This window comes from Cupressus sempervirens, chromosome 10 (assembly GCF_028749045.1).
Source record: "Cupressus sempervirens isolate cs-2001-9-10 chromosome 10, ASM2874904v1, whole genome shotgun sequence".
Lineage (NCBI taxonomy): Eukaryota > Viridiplantae > Streptophyta > Pinopsida > Cupressales > Cupressaceae > Cupressus > Cupressus sempervirens.
Genome location: NC_143127.1, coordinates 550,815,340 through 550,832,836, shown reverse-complemented (window position 1 = coordinate 550,832,836; position 17,497 = coordinate 550,815,340). Strand labels below are relative to the sequence as shown.

General features: G+C 33.3%; 1 protein-coding gene across 1 annotated transcript in view; it reads right to left on the bottom strand.

Moving 5' to 3' along the window:
• LOC149535074 (tryptophan synthase alpha chain-like) overlaps positions 1-16,656 on the bottom strand; it is a 226,689-nt gene extending 210,033 nt beyond the window's left edge. The window contains exon 1 of the mRNA XM_089804837.1: positions 16,243-16,656. Coding sequence (XP_089660963.1) covers positions 16,243-16,461 — 219 coding nt within the window. The 5' untranslated portion in view covers positions 16,462-16,656. The remainder of the gene's footprint in view (positions 1-16,242) is intronic.
• Positions 16,657-17,497: the final 841 nt, after the last annotated feature.

Below are 17,497 nucleotides of genomic sequence, written 5' to 3'. Positions count from 1 at the left end.
CCAAACAATGCTTGATGGAAGGCATTTTTAGTGAATGTCAAGATTAATCCAAGCCTTGCTTGGTGGAGGGCATTCTTAGTGAATGTCAAGAACAATACAAGCCATGGTGGGCGGAGGGCATTCTTAGTGGATTTGGTGATTTCACAATGGAATCTAGAGAAAAAATTTGACAACCTCTTAGAGACCTTATATAACAGTATTGATAAAATACGTATGCATATGTGATAGAGGGATACACTTGATGGGCATCCATAAGGCTTGGGAAGAGATGGTTTCTCTTCTTGTCTCTTCCCAACATTTATAATAATGGATAAACCGTTGTCAGTTGTCCTGAAAGCCTTAGTGGAGATGGATCAAAATGAGATGATGAATCACTAAGGATTGTTCTAGAGTTGGCTATAAGGCAACAAGAGCCCCTGGAGGTCTTCACCAGAGAGCTAAGAACTTATTTTGGGCTCTCCCTAAGGACTAGGTAGGAATTAGTGAGGAATTAGAATATAGTTTTCTTTCACACACACACACACACACACACACACACACACACACACACACGTATATATATATATATATATATATATATATATATATATATATATGGAATCTGCTAACAATTGTTGCAGGTTTATAGATAATCAGGCTATAATCAACCTAAGAGGTGGGGACATTACAATAATGTCCCCTATTAAGGTTTTCTTCTATTTTGCCTTACAGCATCAAATGAGGTATCAATTATATTGAGAAGTGCAACTTGCCACTTTACGTCTTTATTTTTTTAATACGTAACCACTTTAAGTCTTCATTAAGACCCAAATATTTGATTTTGAATAATATAGAAGTCTGCTAACTATTTCTATAAGTTGTCAAACTAAAGTCTCTTCTTTGATCAATAGCCTTATTACTCTTCCTTCTTTCCTACTGTTGTAGATGTCTCGATCTATCTTGAGGTTCTTTGATGCTTACTTCCTTTTTTTGTTCGATGTAAAAAATCTGTTGCTACATTCGTTTTATTGGTTGTATGTACTTCCTTCTCCACCCTGTTGTGACCTTATGACACATCGCCCCATTGTAAATGGGGAACCTCTGTTTTTCACTTTTTAGGGTTTCATTTAAATGTTTATGTTTAAATCTTCTATCTCTTGCCAGTTTGAGGGTTAGGAGTTCATTCAAAATTTAGAAGGGTCATCAAAAGTAAAAGAGAGAAAGCATGACCAAATGAGTATTTGATGTGATAAAGGTGTTCAATAGGTCCAACGATTGAAGTTCAGCATTGCTAAAAGTCAATTCTAACAACTACTTTTTACAAAAAGTTGATTTTTTTGCTTTTTGCTATCTCAAAAGTTTCTATTTTTTGCATTTTGGGCCAATCTAAGAGCCTATTTTTTTGTTTGCTTATTATAAATTTAGAAAGTTACTTTTTTGCTCTTTTTTGATATTTTTGCTTTTAGAAGTTTTTATTTTTGGAAAGGCCAAAGGTTCATCTATAGCTGAGAAAAGTGAGAAATCACCCAAGTGTAAAATTCCTATTTTTAACTTCAAATTCATCTAGAATTTTGCAGTGTAACACAGGGACACATCCGCCCACCAAAACCGAGCCACACCTGAGACAGGGACGCACCCGAGACGGGGGGATGGCGTCTTGGCATCTCAGGCGGCGCCACTCAGAGCACCACCTCCGTCGGAGACAACGAGATGTCTTTGTGTCCCCTGTGGGTGCAAGGGGGCGCGCTAGAGGACACCAGGACATCTCCCACGGCAACAAGATGAGGGACATTAAAAAATAAAAATAAATAAGGCATTATTTTAATATTTTTTTGGTTCTATTTTTGTTATAATGGAATGTGAGGCCCATTCCTTCCTCGTCCTTTGTTCAAAAGCCTTCTATTCTTCATTTTTATTCACATTTGCATTTCTATATCTAAAGACAGATATATATTATATATTTAAAATTATATAATTTGACACTCTTTCGTTTCTTGATGTTCAATGTTCATTGTTTGTCGTTTGATCATGAATCATGATGTTCCAGTTCAAAACTTCAATGCAAATGTTCAATGTCTAAGTTTTTTACGTCTCTATATCTTACATTGTATAATTGTAGTACATCTTTTCATAACTAGCATTTTTAGTACCATATGTATAGTATATACATCCCTTCTCCCCCTGCTGTCATCCCCAAATCAAGGCCCCTCTGTCCCCTCACCTTGGAAACTTGTCCTGTCGCCCCCCCGTCCCGCAGGGCGGTGTAACTAGGGAATTTTGTGAAAAAGGCATGAAAAGTGGTGAAAAGTTTTAACTTTCAAAATGAGAAAAAGCATTCAAAATTGTGGAAATTCTTGGAAAATCCTTCCAATATCAAATTTATTGTGGAAAAGTAAAGAAAATATGTGGAAAGAACATTGATGGAAGTTTGTTGATAATCGAAATTTGGCTGACTCCAAAAAATGTTAGGATCTTCCAAAACCTAGAATCTCCATTATAACTCCTAAAGATTTGAAACCACTCTCAAACAAACTAATAACATTTATATAAAATATAACTTAATTAAATGTTTTATTTTATATTAAAAAAATAGCCCAAGGAAAGAAATTCTTCATAATTTATTAATGCGGGAGAAATTCTAGAATAAAGCAAATAAATCAACTTAAGGAAGCTTCTAGAAAAAAACATAAAGGAACAGCTTGAAGAAAATTGTAGAAGAAAGCAAGATAAGGGTCAGCACATAAGAGACTAGGAGAAAGCAAAGAAAAGTCAAATCTCAATGAAGAAATAAAAACAAGCTTCAAAAGAAAGCCTCTTCAAGAAATTGACCAAATTCAATAAAGGAAAATAAGTTTTTTTTTTTAAATAATAATAAGGAAAGCTGAACCCTTATTGATATCATTGTTTCCTAAGAATTCGTGACCTTGGCATTGTATTCATTCACAAATAGGAAATTGCAGCTCTTGAGTTAGCAATGTTTCTCAGATTTCAGAGGAAGGTAGAGATTTTGGTGATTTTCAGATTGAATTCCAAGCTTAGTAATGACCATTCATACGAATTTTCATGATTTCTATTCAAATTTCAATTTGTTATATGGTTAGAGGAGATTTCAAGATTTCTTGAGAGTTTTCAAAGGGTTTTCTAATCTTGTTGACAGGTTCTTACAAGTTTGTGCAGATATGAAGGGGATTTTCATTCCAAATTCAAGATTTCAATATGAAAATTTTGAGAATTGGGACAGATTCATTGTTTTCATCCTTTTTTTTCATACTTCCAGTTCTAATTCATTGAAAATTCAAATTTTAAAGGATTGAAGATGAATTTTGGACATAGGAATGCAAAGTGAAATCAGAATAAGATTTAATTAGATTTAACCATACTTTGCATTCATAAATTTCGAGCTCTCTCCCAACTTTGAATTTCTTATATTTTCGAGAAAATACAGTGAAGAAATTTCTCGATCCGAGTTAAAAGTTGACCTCAATTTGCAAGAAAATACAAGAGGAAAATCAAGCAGAAATTCAAGAGGAAATCAAGAGGAGATGTCAAAGTTTAGAGGAAAGCAATCATAAATATGTCAATGTTTGAAAATCTTTATTTCAACACAAAGTCCACCTTGAAAGATGGAAAAGTGTTGAAGGGATTGAAATTACTAAGGCATGGAGACTTCCCACAGGTTGACAAAATCTCTGCTCCAATATGAAGAATTCATTGAAGGCATAGCAAAATCCTTATCAAAACATGAAGTCCGCTGAAGATTTCGTGGAAATTCTTGTTTCTTAATGAAGTACGCTCAAGAATTCATGGAAACTCCTATTTCTAAAATGAGGTCTGCTCATGGGAAACTCTTGTTTCCAGACCAGCTCAGCCCAACCCAGGATGACCTCAAATTTGGCTAAGTATTGTCAAGTGTTAGGAAATTTCACAATTCTACATGAAGTCTTCCTAAGGAAAAAAGGAAAATTCTTAATCCATGATGAAATCTGCTCTAGCAAGGAGGAAGAATATACTTGTAAGTGTTGGAAATTCCTTAAATGTCATCAAAATTCACCATGAAGATAGAACTTTCAAGGTAGAAGATTTGGCTATAAGTATAGGAAATTCCTTGATCTATAGTGAATTCCACCTAAGCAGAAGAAAAATATCCAAATTCCAATCCAAGGAAACTTGTGAAAATTTCCTTGAAAAATCCATCGAAAGTTGAGAAAAATTCATGAAGTTGTGAAAATTATTGATTTCAAACAACAAAAGTTGTTGGAAATCCACATCCACAAGCAAAGTCCTCCTAACTTAGGATGACTTCAAATTGCCAATGTATGAGAAATTTCCTGAAAAATCAGACCTCAAAGTACATTTCCAAGTATGGGACTTCATCATTTCCAAAATTCATAAGGCCATTTCTAGATTAAAGACAAGGATGAAAGAGATACTACAGCAATCCAAGATTTCCAAAGATATAGATCAAAGGAAGGAATTCAAAAGGTATAAGAAAATATGACATTCACAGATGAGGAAAACAAACACAACCAAAGACTTAAACACCTACGGATAATTTCAAGATAAGAAGGATGGATGTACAAAGGAAGGTTTCAAAGTTCACAGTAGGTAGTCCAAAATCCTAGATTGAAGAAGACTATTCAAAAAGGAGAAAATTCCAGATTCGAGAAGGCTTAGAGATGATACAATTTGGGAATTATTTATTTTTCCAAAACCTCAAATTCTCAAAATCAAAAAAGAATTGTTCAAGGCCAAAGAGATAAGCATGTTGAGGTGACAACCGCCTATCTCTACCAATCAAATAACTTCATGACATGGTGTCCAAATTCAATGAGCCTGATCTTTTCTTCCATCAGGATAAGGGACAATTTTTTTCTAGAAGAAAGCAATTGATGAGTTCATTATTTTTCATTAGTTCTCATTAAACAACCATTGTGAACCCCAATTAGGGTATAGTTGTCTTAATCTTGGCCATCAATCTTAAATTGATATGGGTTGTTCATTTGTTTTTGAACTCCTAACCCCTACTCCTCTCATTTGTAAGGGAGAGATTCAAAGATTGTTGCATAAAAACTAGTCAAGTAACTTCAAATGTTTGTGAATTTAAGTATCGTTTGCAAGTTGTGTGGTCTTTGTCTCTCACTTAAAGGAGATTTTATATTCTAAGTTCTTACTTTGAATGAAGGATTTGATGGGAAAGCTTTATGTGGAATAACAATATCCATAACTTATATAGTTGGATAATTGTCAATTATTTTGCAAGGTTAGTCTAAACATTTGAAATATTCTATACTTTTATTATAAAAATCTTTTCAAATACCTCAGAAAATACCACCATCCTTGAGAAGTTGTTGAACTTGGCAAAGAAAGGATAGATTTTGGATTCCATTTCTACAATCTTGTCTCTTGAGTTCATAGAATTAGTTTGTGGTTAGACCTCTCTTTTTTAAAACCCCTCTTTTGCACTTTGTTTACGAAATCTTCCTTAAGTGTTAAACTTGGGAAATTCAGAAAAAAAAATAGAAAAAGGAAATTCAAAAGTTGAATGATAAAATCTTGAATGACCACGCAAGTCCCCTTGGAGGTTTCAGCAAATCATCCTACCAAGGGTCTATTCTGAACAGTGAAAACCCACACACATTTGGAATATTGGAGTCAACTTTTGTGATCACACAGTTTGTTTGTTTGGCACATTAAAGACTTTGTTCAAGAAAGGATACAGTGGCCCTAGTATTTTATTCTATATTGTTTGTGTCATAAAACGCACACCAACATGTCCCTCTTCAACTCATCCTTCCTTTATTTTAAATATCCTTTTCTCATGCTGGAAGGTACTACCTATTTAGACGGTTACCACTCTTCAAAGAGTGGTGTCTTTACATGTGTCCCTTTGTTTACTCTAATTAAATTTTGGTTTTTTCTGAAAATCACCGATGTAGCCCATCCTTAATGATCACTAGTTCTCCATTGTTTGGTCGATACTACATATCTTATCACATAATCATTATCTACAATTGAGGATCTCCATCTTCACTACAAAATCTATTGCTTACTAAGTGATCATTGTCTATTCTTATTTCAAACAATTGTGAAACATAAGGTTAAGTTTATTTTCTTGATACTTTTTTAATCCGAGGCATGATAGTTTGTCCTTCCTAAATTCACTTGTCCTCAAGAAATGTAGGTTTCAATGAACTGAATTATGAAGGTCACAAAACAATCCTTGGAGATTCACATTCCTTATTTAACTCGGTTGACCCAACATTTGCCCAATAACTTGCATACCTCTCTGCATTAAAGCAAGGTTGATCTTAACATATATTAAGGTGAGGATTACAAGCATAACACACATCTATGACCTCAAATCCAACACATTAACATATCTCTCTATGTTAAGACAAGGGTGATCTTAACATATGTTAAGATTATTTACACACATTTATGGCCTTGTACCATTTAAAATTAGACACACCTAATTTAATGATGATTTAGCACCCATTTAAGGCGAGGTCATCATCCATTTGCATCTTTCTTCCTTCCTTCCCTTTCCTGTCATTTTCCTAGGTGGAATTGGGGTAAAACCTAATAGATCTTCTTTAAAGCTCCTATTTTCATGGCGTTAAGCTCACAATAGGATCTATCCTCCTAGGTCCTCCCTTCCCTTCATCCATTCACTTGGAATCTACTATCTGCACCAAAACAGCTATATCTCAAACTCTCTGCCCAATTTCTAGGATCCAAGACTTGTTTTAGGATCCCGAACGTATCTCGGAGGTTCAGGTAAGGCCACAGTGCACCCTTGAGTGAGCCCTATTTTGGGTCCTCTGCTCAAGTCCTATGTCCTGATACCTTCGGAGCGTTAATTCCTAGGCAAGTTGGCCTGCGGGAGTTAGTCAATTCGGAGCTCTGTATAAATCCTTCCATTTCCTCATCTCATCATACATTTACAATTTCAAGCATCACGCTCAAGCTCTCAAGTCTTCAAGTGTTCTTTAAGTATTCAAGGCATTCAAGCTATCTTCCTCCATTGAAGATCACAGATTCATGCATTCAAGCTATTAAAGGAGTTTATGCTAGATCTTCTATTGCATTTTCAACATTCAAGATCTCCCTTCAGACATTCAAGGTCCTTTATTGCATCTTCTACATTCATTTTCACGCATTCATAAGGAGAATTTCAAGCACATTCATTCATGAAGGTTTTGGTTTCACTTTGATTTCCTTTCCTAAGGTTTTGAAGTTGAGTCAAGGCTATTACATCTACATACTTGATTATAGTCCAAATTCAAGAGCATACTCATAGATTTACATTGCTTTATGTTAGAAATATCACTTCTATCTGCTAGCATTCTATCTCCATTTCAATTCAAGGTTAATTCCTAAATTGGGGTTTGACTGGCGCAAACCCTCCCCCAACAACAAACAAACAAATCCTTTATTTAGCAGGTTTCAAATTTCAGATTGGCGAACAGGTTGCAGACTCGAATACCCTTTTCGACTCTCTGCGAAATTGTGAAATCAGAATCAGCGTTGCACTCATTCTATCTAGGTCGACTGGGTCATCCCTAATGCATCAACGGTGACTAGGTCGCCCTTCATCCAATTTGCCCCCGACATATCGTCGAACGATTTATGGGTTTTGTCTGTCTCGCAGTTTCACTTTGGATCTTGGATTATAGCAGCTTATGACATCATTCAATAGCTCGTTTTCAGGTTTGTATCTTCAAGGTATATCATCTTCCTCTCTTTCTTTTTCTATATACTTTATCATATTATCATATCTTTACATTTCAGCATCACATTGTTTATCTTTTGCAAAAACCCTCTTAAGGTGAAGCTGAGAGTAAAATAAATCCAAGTTATTCATCCTTTTGCATTTAGGTTTTGCATTGAGACTCCCTCGTGTATTAATCAAACTTAATCAAAAGGTGCAAATCTTGGTCTTCCCCCTTCATTTGTGTATAGGATGAATTGCTTGCAGTTTCCCCCTGTACAGGCCTCAAAAGCAATTCATGATTATTTTATTTACTCTAATTACTCTCATATCTAGAACATATCAAGCAAAGAACCAAAAATCGGAATCGGGTCGGAATCAGCAAGGCCTACTCAAATCATGAATCGCCTCTGAATCGGCATGGTGAAAAAATCCTTGAAATTCAGAGATTTTAAAATTGGTGATATTTGGCAATTTTTTACCAACTTGTCGATTTTTGGGGCCGATTTTGCCGATTCAGACAATTTTTGGCACAAAAATGAGTCAATTCACCGACTCACCATGAATTGCATGCCTTAAGTCAAATCGCAAAATCGCCTGAATCTCGATAATTCATGTTACTCTAATATCAAGTATGAACCAAACACAAAGTACACACATGAAAACACAAAATATATAAAAGAGGCATAAACGAAGCATACATGCAAATACACAAGTTATTAGATCTCCTCTTTGACAAGAATGCATCCATAGATTTACCCTAGCATTTAAAATCATTAAGAATTGGAAAAGGAAGCGTGATAGGTACACCTGAAGCCATCCCCGCAATATGGCCAAGAGTGAACACTCGGCCTCTTGGTGCTAGTGACAAGCACATTGGACATCCACTCGACCTCATCTACCTAGAGAGGTGCTTGTATTCGCTTTCCCTATTTATGCATCATCCCTTAAGTCAATAATCAATCATTATAAAGTTGGGAGAGGGCATCGCAATAGGGCGCCCAACCCTGCCTTATTGCTCCCATAAGCCAAGAAGGGGGCTCAACTCCACCTTGCTTTCATGAGTCATTTTGAGCCAAAAAGTGGGCCTAACCCTATCCTGTTGCTCATAAGCCATTTAGAACCAATAATTGGGCCTGAACCCATCTTGCCTCTCATAAGCCATTTAGAGCCAAAAAGTGGGCCTAACCCCATCTTGCTTCTCATAAGCCATTTAGAACCAAAAAGTGGGCCTAACCCCATCTTGCTCCTAATAAGCCATTTAGAGTCAGCTAACCCCCACCTTGTTGCTAATAAGCCATTTAGAGACAAAAAGTGGACCTAACCCCATCTTATTGCTCATAAGTCACTGATAGCCAAAGAGTAAGGTTAACCCCATCTTGTTGCTCCTTGGCTCAATCATAGGATTGACACTTCTCAATACTCTTCCATGGAAAGTTAATTCTCAAAAACACTTGTCCCTCCCATGTCCTCTTCTTGGTTTAGAAAGTCATGAATGATCTTTTTGGACTCTCATACCGCCATCCATGCAACACAAGGTTGACCTTTCACTATCACGTCACCTTATCTTCTTTTCATACTTAGAATTGTCTTTGAGATAAGTCTGGTACTATGTTCTTAAAGTTTCATATAGAACAAAACCTTGGATTGTTCCAGTAATTTTAGAGTGTCCTAATGATCTTTATTCACTATAATAATTGATGTCCCCTATATAATTGTCCTTGCGGTATGGACTCAAGTTTAAAATTGTCATTCTATACAATCACTACTTGTTGTCCCTAATTTTTAATTTGTAAAAAATTAGAGATAAACTACCCAAATTTTGATGTTTTAAGGCTCTAGACATGTATTTTGAGGCATTTTTCCATCTCCTAGGAATCCATTGGCAATTTCACTTCTATGCCTCTATTTGTGTCGAGTTTCAATGTCTAGAAGTTGACTTTTCTTTCAATTTCAGGTTTCAAACATTGCATTGCAATTGTCTTCCGTGTCAAATCTATGGTCTATAGTTGCAAGTGATTTTAATTACATGTATAACTACAAGCTTGTATTACATGCACCTGTAATAGCCCTCTTAAAACTCGATTTAAATTGAATATTTTTTGCTTTTGTTATGTTTTTATTTTGAGTTGGTCATTTTAAGCTATTTTTGGGTCTTCTTATGGTCGTTACAAGTAATAGTTATTCTTGCATTACAACTTGTAAGTTAGTTTCCAAAGCCTGAAATACTAGTTAAATTTAGAAAAGAACTTGCAGTGTCAAGTTTAAATCCTAAAATGCAAGTGTGAGCTTATAAAGTGCCTTCTATAAGATGTCATTTGAAAACTTGAAGCTTATTTTCTAAAACCCAAACTGCACTTTAGTGTCTTTTTGTTAAGTCAAATACTTATAAATTAGCTTATATAGCCTAAAATACAAGTTGCCTCCATTTGTATAGCTTACTAATCAAACATCTATGTTGTAATAAGAAACCCGAAATCGCAAATAACATGGTTCTTAACACATTTTATAAAGACTTGTAAAATCTTATAAGAAACTCGAAAGAATTATATTGTGTTTTATGGGTTTACAAAACCTTAATACAAATTGAAAGTTGACTAACCTTTACTTGTCTTTGATATTAAGAAACCCAATACTTATATTGCATATGTGTTGCGAGCTTCATTACAAGCTAAACAAATTTTCAAAGGCTTGCATTGACCTTCATGAAGCTCAAATGAGATGTCAGTATGTGATTTTCAAAACTCAATCTTGTCATTTGTCCTTCAAAATGCATTTCAAACTAAAACTTGTATTTTTGTTAGAGTTGTAGAATAAAAAATGGATCAAAGTTCTACCCAAATGGCTGGAAGTGCCATTTTTTTTGGCATTTTAGAGCACTATTCAAATGTCTTAAGATTTAACATTTGAAGGCATCAATGCATTGCATATGTCATCTTTGTTTGTTTTTGTTTGAGTTTTTTAATGCCATTTAGGATTTTATTAATTATATTTCACAGAAAACACATGATTTCTTTGTCTTCCTTGCATTTAGTACTAAAAACGTGGGTTTTTCTTCTTATTTTAAAAGTTTTTGAGAGTTTTTGTTTCTATTAGCCTGATGCTTCTTCATTCATGTCGTTTTTGCTTGAGTCTTGGGATTATTTTTCCTAAGATGCACACTTCTCCCATCTTCATAAACAAAAGTCTTGAGCTGCCAGAAAATGCCCATGTCATGCCCATTTTTGGTTCTCAATGCAGCATTTGGAGTTTTTTAAAAATCTTCAATGTTCCCAAATATGCACACTTTTAGGTTTTTAGTGAACATTGCAAGCGTAATTACAAGTTGTGCATACAACTAGCATTTCTCCTACTTTTAATTGTGCCTTCAAGTTCCCTTTATGCATCATGTTTACCATCTAATGCCGAAACCAAGTTTTGACAATTCTATTGCAGATTATTTTTATATTTGCAAATCATGGTGTCATACCCTTGTAACTACAGTTCTAAAACCCAAAATTGAGCATGATATAGTCATTTCGGGCTTTGAAACTGTGTAATCTGTTTCAGGATCATTTCAATAAAGAACAAAAATATCCCCTTTTCTTATCTTTTAATATTAACTAGTTTTTTCTTAAAACTTTCATGATTCCCTCTCATTTGCCTTCGTATTCATTTATATATTTTATTGTGAGAAGGTATGTGTTGTTTCAAATTAGTTTTATTATGTTTATTATTTATTAATATTAATACTATTGGATTGACATTTTAATATTAAATTATTATTATATGTGAATTATATTATATATGATTCATTTCTATATTTTAATATTACTATTATTATTTATAATGTAATATTATATTTAATGATAATGGTAATGGTTTGTATATTTTTATTTAGTTATTTTTATTTTAGTTATATAAGTCTTTTTCTTACTAGGATATTGTATTTGATATTATGACATTAAAATTATGATCATGTATAATATTTATATTTACAATCATCATACATTATTATTACTTGATAATATAGTATTATTATTCACTTAATATTATTATATTTATCTAACATATTAGTATTATGTCAAATATATATTATTTTTTATATTGTTATTTATATTAAATAACTAGCTTATTTCATTATCATGATTAGGGGACATGACAGAAACCATCATTAAAACTCAAAATACAAGCATGCATTCCCCAAACTTGAAAGTGCTTTCTAAAACCCAAATTTAGCCTTAAGGTGCATATTTTACACTTGCAATATCAAATGTTTTTTCCTAACTTGCAGCTGATCTTCCAAAACCCAAATGTAACCTAAAATGCATTTCAATCAGTTGGAATTGGGCCATACAGCACGTGCAACAAATTACAATCTACATTAACAATTGACAACGTTTCCATGAGTTGAAATACATGCTTAAGCCGCTGGAAAATGTCCATATAAATGCCCATGCTTCTGAATACGGACTCAAAAATTATGTACCATTGCATGATGGTGCATAACTTTTCAAGAGGAGTATGAATATGTAGAAATATTCAACTTTTGTTTCCAAAATTATGCTAATTTTGGTCCTGAAAGACTATTACAAAGTAATTGGAAAATATTTGTTTGTTATTAACAGCAATCAAGAGATCAATTTATACAAGAGATTGAACGATGTTTCCTTAAGAAACAATCATAAAGAATAAAAACATTCTATTCTACCTAAGAGAAAACTAACAATTCTCTATAGCTAATTAAAGAATAGAAACATTCTATTCTAGAAACAGAAAACTAAATATTAGAAACATTCTAATATTTACAAAAGATTACAATAGATAACCATTAGATACTAAACAAAGATAATAAAAACTATCTAATATTATAATACCCTCCCTTAATGGTTAATCTATCTAGAGCACGAAGCTGTCCAAAAACGTAAAAGGTAGATTCTGTCCGCTCAAGTGGCTCCACACTGTTTGAAGTGGACTGTGAACAAGATTGCTTAGATAGGGCAGCTAAGCGCTTCCGGCATTCAACCTTCATATGCCTAAATTTGTGGCAATAGTAGCATTGAATGTTTTTCTTTCGAAAGCCTTCTGAATTTAGAGCAGAGGATATCTGCTGAGAAGACTATTGATGGTTCTTTGGATAATGCTTCAGAACTTTGCAGATGAGCATAATGCTCCAAAACAAACCACAAAAAGCCATGATTTTTTAGGTGAAAAATCAATCAAAACCCAACATGATTTTTGTGGTGAAAAATAATCAAAACCCGACATGGTTTTTGAGGTGAAAAAACAATCAAAACCCAACATGATTTTTGAGGTAAAAAATCAATCAAAACCCAACATGATTTTTGTGGTGAAAAATCAATCAAAACCCAACATGATTTTTGAGGTGAAAAAACAATCAAAACCTAACATTACAAAGCTTCTTTTCTTTTTATAGGAAAAATGGTAAAACCCAACATATAATTTTTGAGGAAAAAATTACAAACCCACAAAGGAATCTCACACAACTTTGAGAATTACAGAATTGGAAATTTTTAAGGGAAAATCTTTAGAAACCCATAAAAAAATATGAAAACTCATCATAATTTATTTTTTTAGAAACCCACCAAATTTTTTAAGGGAGGTAAAACACGAGACTTTGCATGGTAAAGCAACACATGCAAACAACATGCAAGTACATGCAACCCTCAAAAAGTAGAAAGCCAGAAAATTTGAAGGGTAACCCAAAAGAGAGCTCAAAAAATCCAGAAAGAATATGTTGTCGGTTTCTGGATCGGTTGGCTCAAAAATCAAAGCACCCAAAAAAATCTAAAAACTCAATTTAGCTCTTGAAATGCCCATCAAGAATCTCGAATCAAAAAAAAATTCTAAACCCAAAAATTAGGGTTTTGAACAAAAACGGCCCTGCTACAAAAAAATCACAAAAATGTGCAAAAAAAAAGAGGGATCTAGACAAAAATGGACTGAAGAACCGAATCAAAAGTCGACGGATTCAGATCTCTCAAAACGGAAACCCTAGTCGGATTATAGAGAGTTAGAAGCAAATATGCATGTAAATAATTTTGAAAATAAAAGACAGATAATTTCAACCAAGAAATTATAATTATGTTCAAAAAAATTTAGAGTATTGGCTCTAATACCATATTATGAAGTAATTGGAAAATACTTGCTTGTTATTAACAGTGATCAAAAGATCAATTTATACAAGAGACTAAACGATGTTTTCTTAAGAAACAATCGTAAAGAATAGAAACATTCTATTCTACCTAAGAGAAAACTAATAGTTATCTACAACTAACTGAATAATAGAAACATTCTATTCCAAAAATAGAAAACTAAATATTAGAAAAATTCTAATATTTACAGAAGATTACAATAGATAACCATTGGATACTAAACAAAGATAATAGAAACTATCTATTATCGTAATAAAGCCAACCACATTTATGAAGCCAAACCATGTCTATCTAATCCAAACCATGTCTATCCAATCCAAACCATGTCTATCCAATCCAAACCATGTCTATCCAATGTAACTGAACAATGAACTATATCTATTTATAAATCGCATGGGCATTCGATCCAATATGTTGGAGCTGCACTAACTGCAAGATAACTGTTAGACTAACAAAGGAGAGTTCTAATTCACTCATTTAAGTAACTACATCTCAATTGAACTGAATAAGATGCCCATGCCATGTACTATTCACTAAATGGATATTGTTAGTGGAAACTTTACGCTTTATTAGTTTTATTCCAGGCTTTACTCTTGGAAATTGAAACTTTTGCTAGTTTTAATTCCAATGACTTAAATAAAGCTACGGTTGCTTAGTTTTTTAAGCTAAAGAATATATCTATTTTTCTAGCTTTATTCTTGTTTTACTTCCACTTTTTGCTTTGAGGAAGGTTGTATATGTTGTAAATCTATTCATTTATAATTAATGAAACACATTTTTCATCTCATTCTTGTTATCAATTTTTCCATCATGCACCTGCAAGCTTGTTCTTTTTTTTCTACCTAGATCAAATGTGTTGTGCAACTTAAGCTATAAATTTTACATTGTATCAGAGCTTCATAAATTTTACATACTATCAAAGCACAAATTTTACATGGTATCAAAGCGCACAATTGCTAAAAAGGAGGGTGAAATTCAGATAGTGTAGAAATTAAGAGCTTATAAAGAATGGAATTTCGAACCTCTACAAATCTAAAACACCATGTAACTATTTCAAATGGAAGCCAAAGATTCTACTTCAACTTGGAAGTAGAGGCTTGTATCAAATAGTAATAGCAGGAGACGTTGAACCAATTCTACTCAAGGTCATGCTCTTTTTGCATGGGCCTTGCTTCATCTTCTCCTTAGTCACACATTATTTCATCCAACCTAACATGTCTCTCCTTTGTCATCATTATGGGGGGATTTTACTCTTTGCACTAATGATTTCTTTGACCAACAGATGTTTTGCCTTTGTTTGCTATCTACTAATTGATAGAGTGGTGTAGTTGAGGGCACTCATCCATATTGATCCTGATCATAATCTTAGTTTCAAATGAGGTTCTTCATTCAGCATTATGGCAATTATCATTCAACAATTGTCCACATTTTCGTTGTGTTTCAAAGGATGTTCTACTTAACAGAGGGTTTTTTTCCCACGTGCTTTTTTTTGTATATTTTGAGGGGAGGTTTTTCCCCCATTGGGTTTTCCTCTTCTCTCTTATATTTCCTTGGACTTAAGAGGGAGGTGGGGTGGCAGTGGGTGGTGGTGTTAGTAGAAACATTTGCACTTTATTGTTTTATTCCACATTTTATTCTTAGAAGTGGCAACTTTGCGTTTTATTAGGAGTTTTACTTCCGTAGACTTAGATAAAGCTACAATTAGCTTAGTTTTCAAGCTAACTAAAGAATATCTATTTTTTTAAGTTTTATTTCCATTTTTCCTCCGTTTCTTCGCTTTTAGGAAGGCTTTATTGTTAGTCTATTCATTTGTAATTAATGAAACATTTCTTTTATCTTATTCTTTTCTCATTGTTTTCTTTATACGCCTGCAAATTTTACAGATACAACTTAGACACGTTGAGATGTCAATGCCAGTTCAACTGAAATTTGCAGCAACTTAAAACTTATTATTGTACATCTATTTAACCTCGTCAGCTGGTTCAGTGACAATTATTGGGTACAGTTGGGTTTCGACCCATGTTGCAGAAGTTAAAACCTTAAAAATGTGACACTCGTAACTACCAAAGTTTGAGAAAGCTCTAAAAAATCGATTAAGAACGCTGACTAAATCCGCCCAATCCAAACACACAGTTTAAGATCTACTAAACCCGCTTTATTAGCTATAGAAAAAATCAGTATCAGTAAATATATTGTATTATGAAGTGCATTATTATTTACTATCAATTTTGCCCATCAACTAAGAAAAAGTTAATCCCCCTTTTGCTACAGTCCCAGCGCTTCGCTCGAGTAAACAACAACTGCTTGGATGATTGCCGACTGGCGCATTCAACTAAGTCTTGTGAAGCAATGAAACAAAAAGAAAGCTAACAAATAGTAATGAATTAAAAAATATACCTTTCCCCGGCTCTTGAGATTGGCGAACGTTTGAGAAATAGAAAGGCTTTGGCATTGGATGGCTAACGTGGAATTCCCCGCTGTTACCACTCTGCAAATGAGATTTCTGTTTCCCTTTCTTGAAATGATTGATTTAGGCATGCGCTGCAGCGGACAAGAGGCCGACCCCAATCTAGAAGAAGTCTGGGCCCATTTTTCTCCCACGAACATCATCTCCATTGTCCTGCCTAAACCCTTGCAAAGTCCCCCGTTGTCAAGCTCCTGGTTATAACATGCGGGACGAGAAGTATTTTTTATCTTTAAGACGATTTGGAAATCTTCCCTCTTCTCGCCGCCAGCTTCATGTCCGACTCGAAATTTTGAATAACTTTGCTCAGCATTTGTGCATGTTTAGTCACGGACACTGTATTTCATTTCCCTCTCGTATTTTACTAGCATATATATCTTAATACATTCTAAATTAACATAATTTAATACAATTGCTCGTGGGACTTGAATTTCGGATATATAGAAGATAAATAAATATATTATACCATTAAATACTAGGACTTGCATCTTTGATGGGTGCAAGGATTACACAGATAGTGAAACATGTATAGAATAATGATATTATTGTACCTAATGTATTGCATTTTGCAAACAAGCATGTACTTGCCTTTTAGTCATAGTAGATAGTTTGAAAAAAATTGTTATAGTTTTTTTTCAATTTTAAAAATATTTTTTTTACAAATGTTAGTAAAATAGTAAAAATCTATGTATATTGTAAAAATATATATTGATAAAATATAATATATAGTATTAAAAACTTAAATTATTTATTAATGTATAAATATAATATATAGTTTTGCGTTTATTTTTTAAAAGTTTGTAGTAGATTTAATAATAATATTAATTTTCTTATTGGAGCCTAGCAATGTAACAATAATGGCTTCAATGTTGAAGTAGCTAATGATGTGCTTAACCATTTAATCAACTTATCTTAAGCTTAATTTTCTTTCATTTTAGTTTTATTTAGCATTTTAAATATTTGTTTAATTTGAGTTTAGTTTCAATTATATTTTGTTTTTGAAAAAAAAAAATTTATATTTGTTGTTTCTATTTTATTTATTTTTTAATTTCTATATTTTAGGTTGATTCAAGAACTCCAAATTAAATTGCAATATCACAACATTTCAGGTTGGAAAAGATATAGTAGTAGAAAAAAAAAGTTTTCCAAATATTTTGATACTTTAAAATTATTTTTGTATTTGGCAAT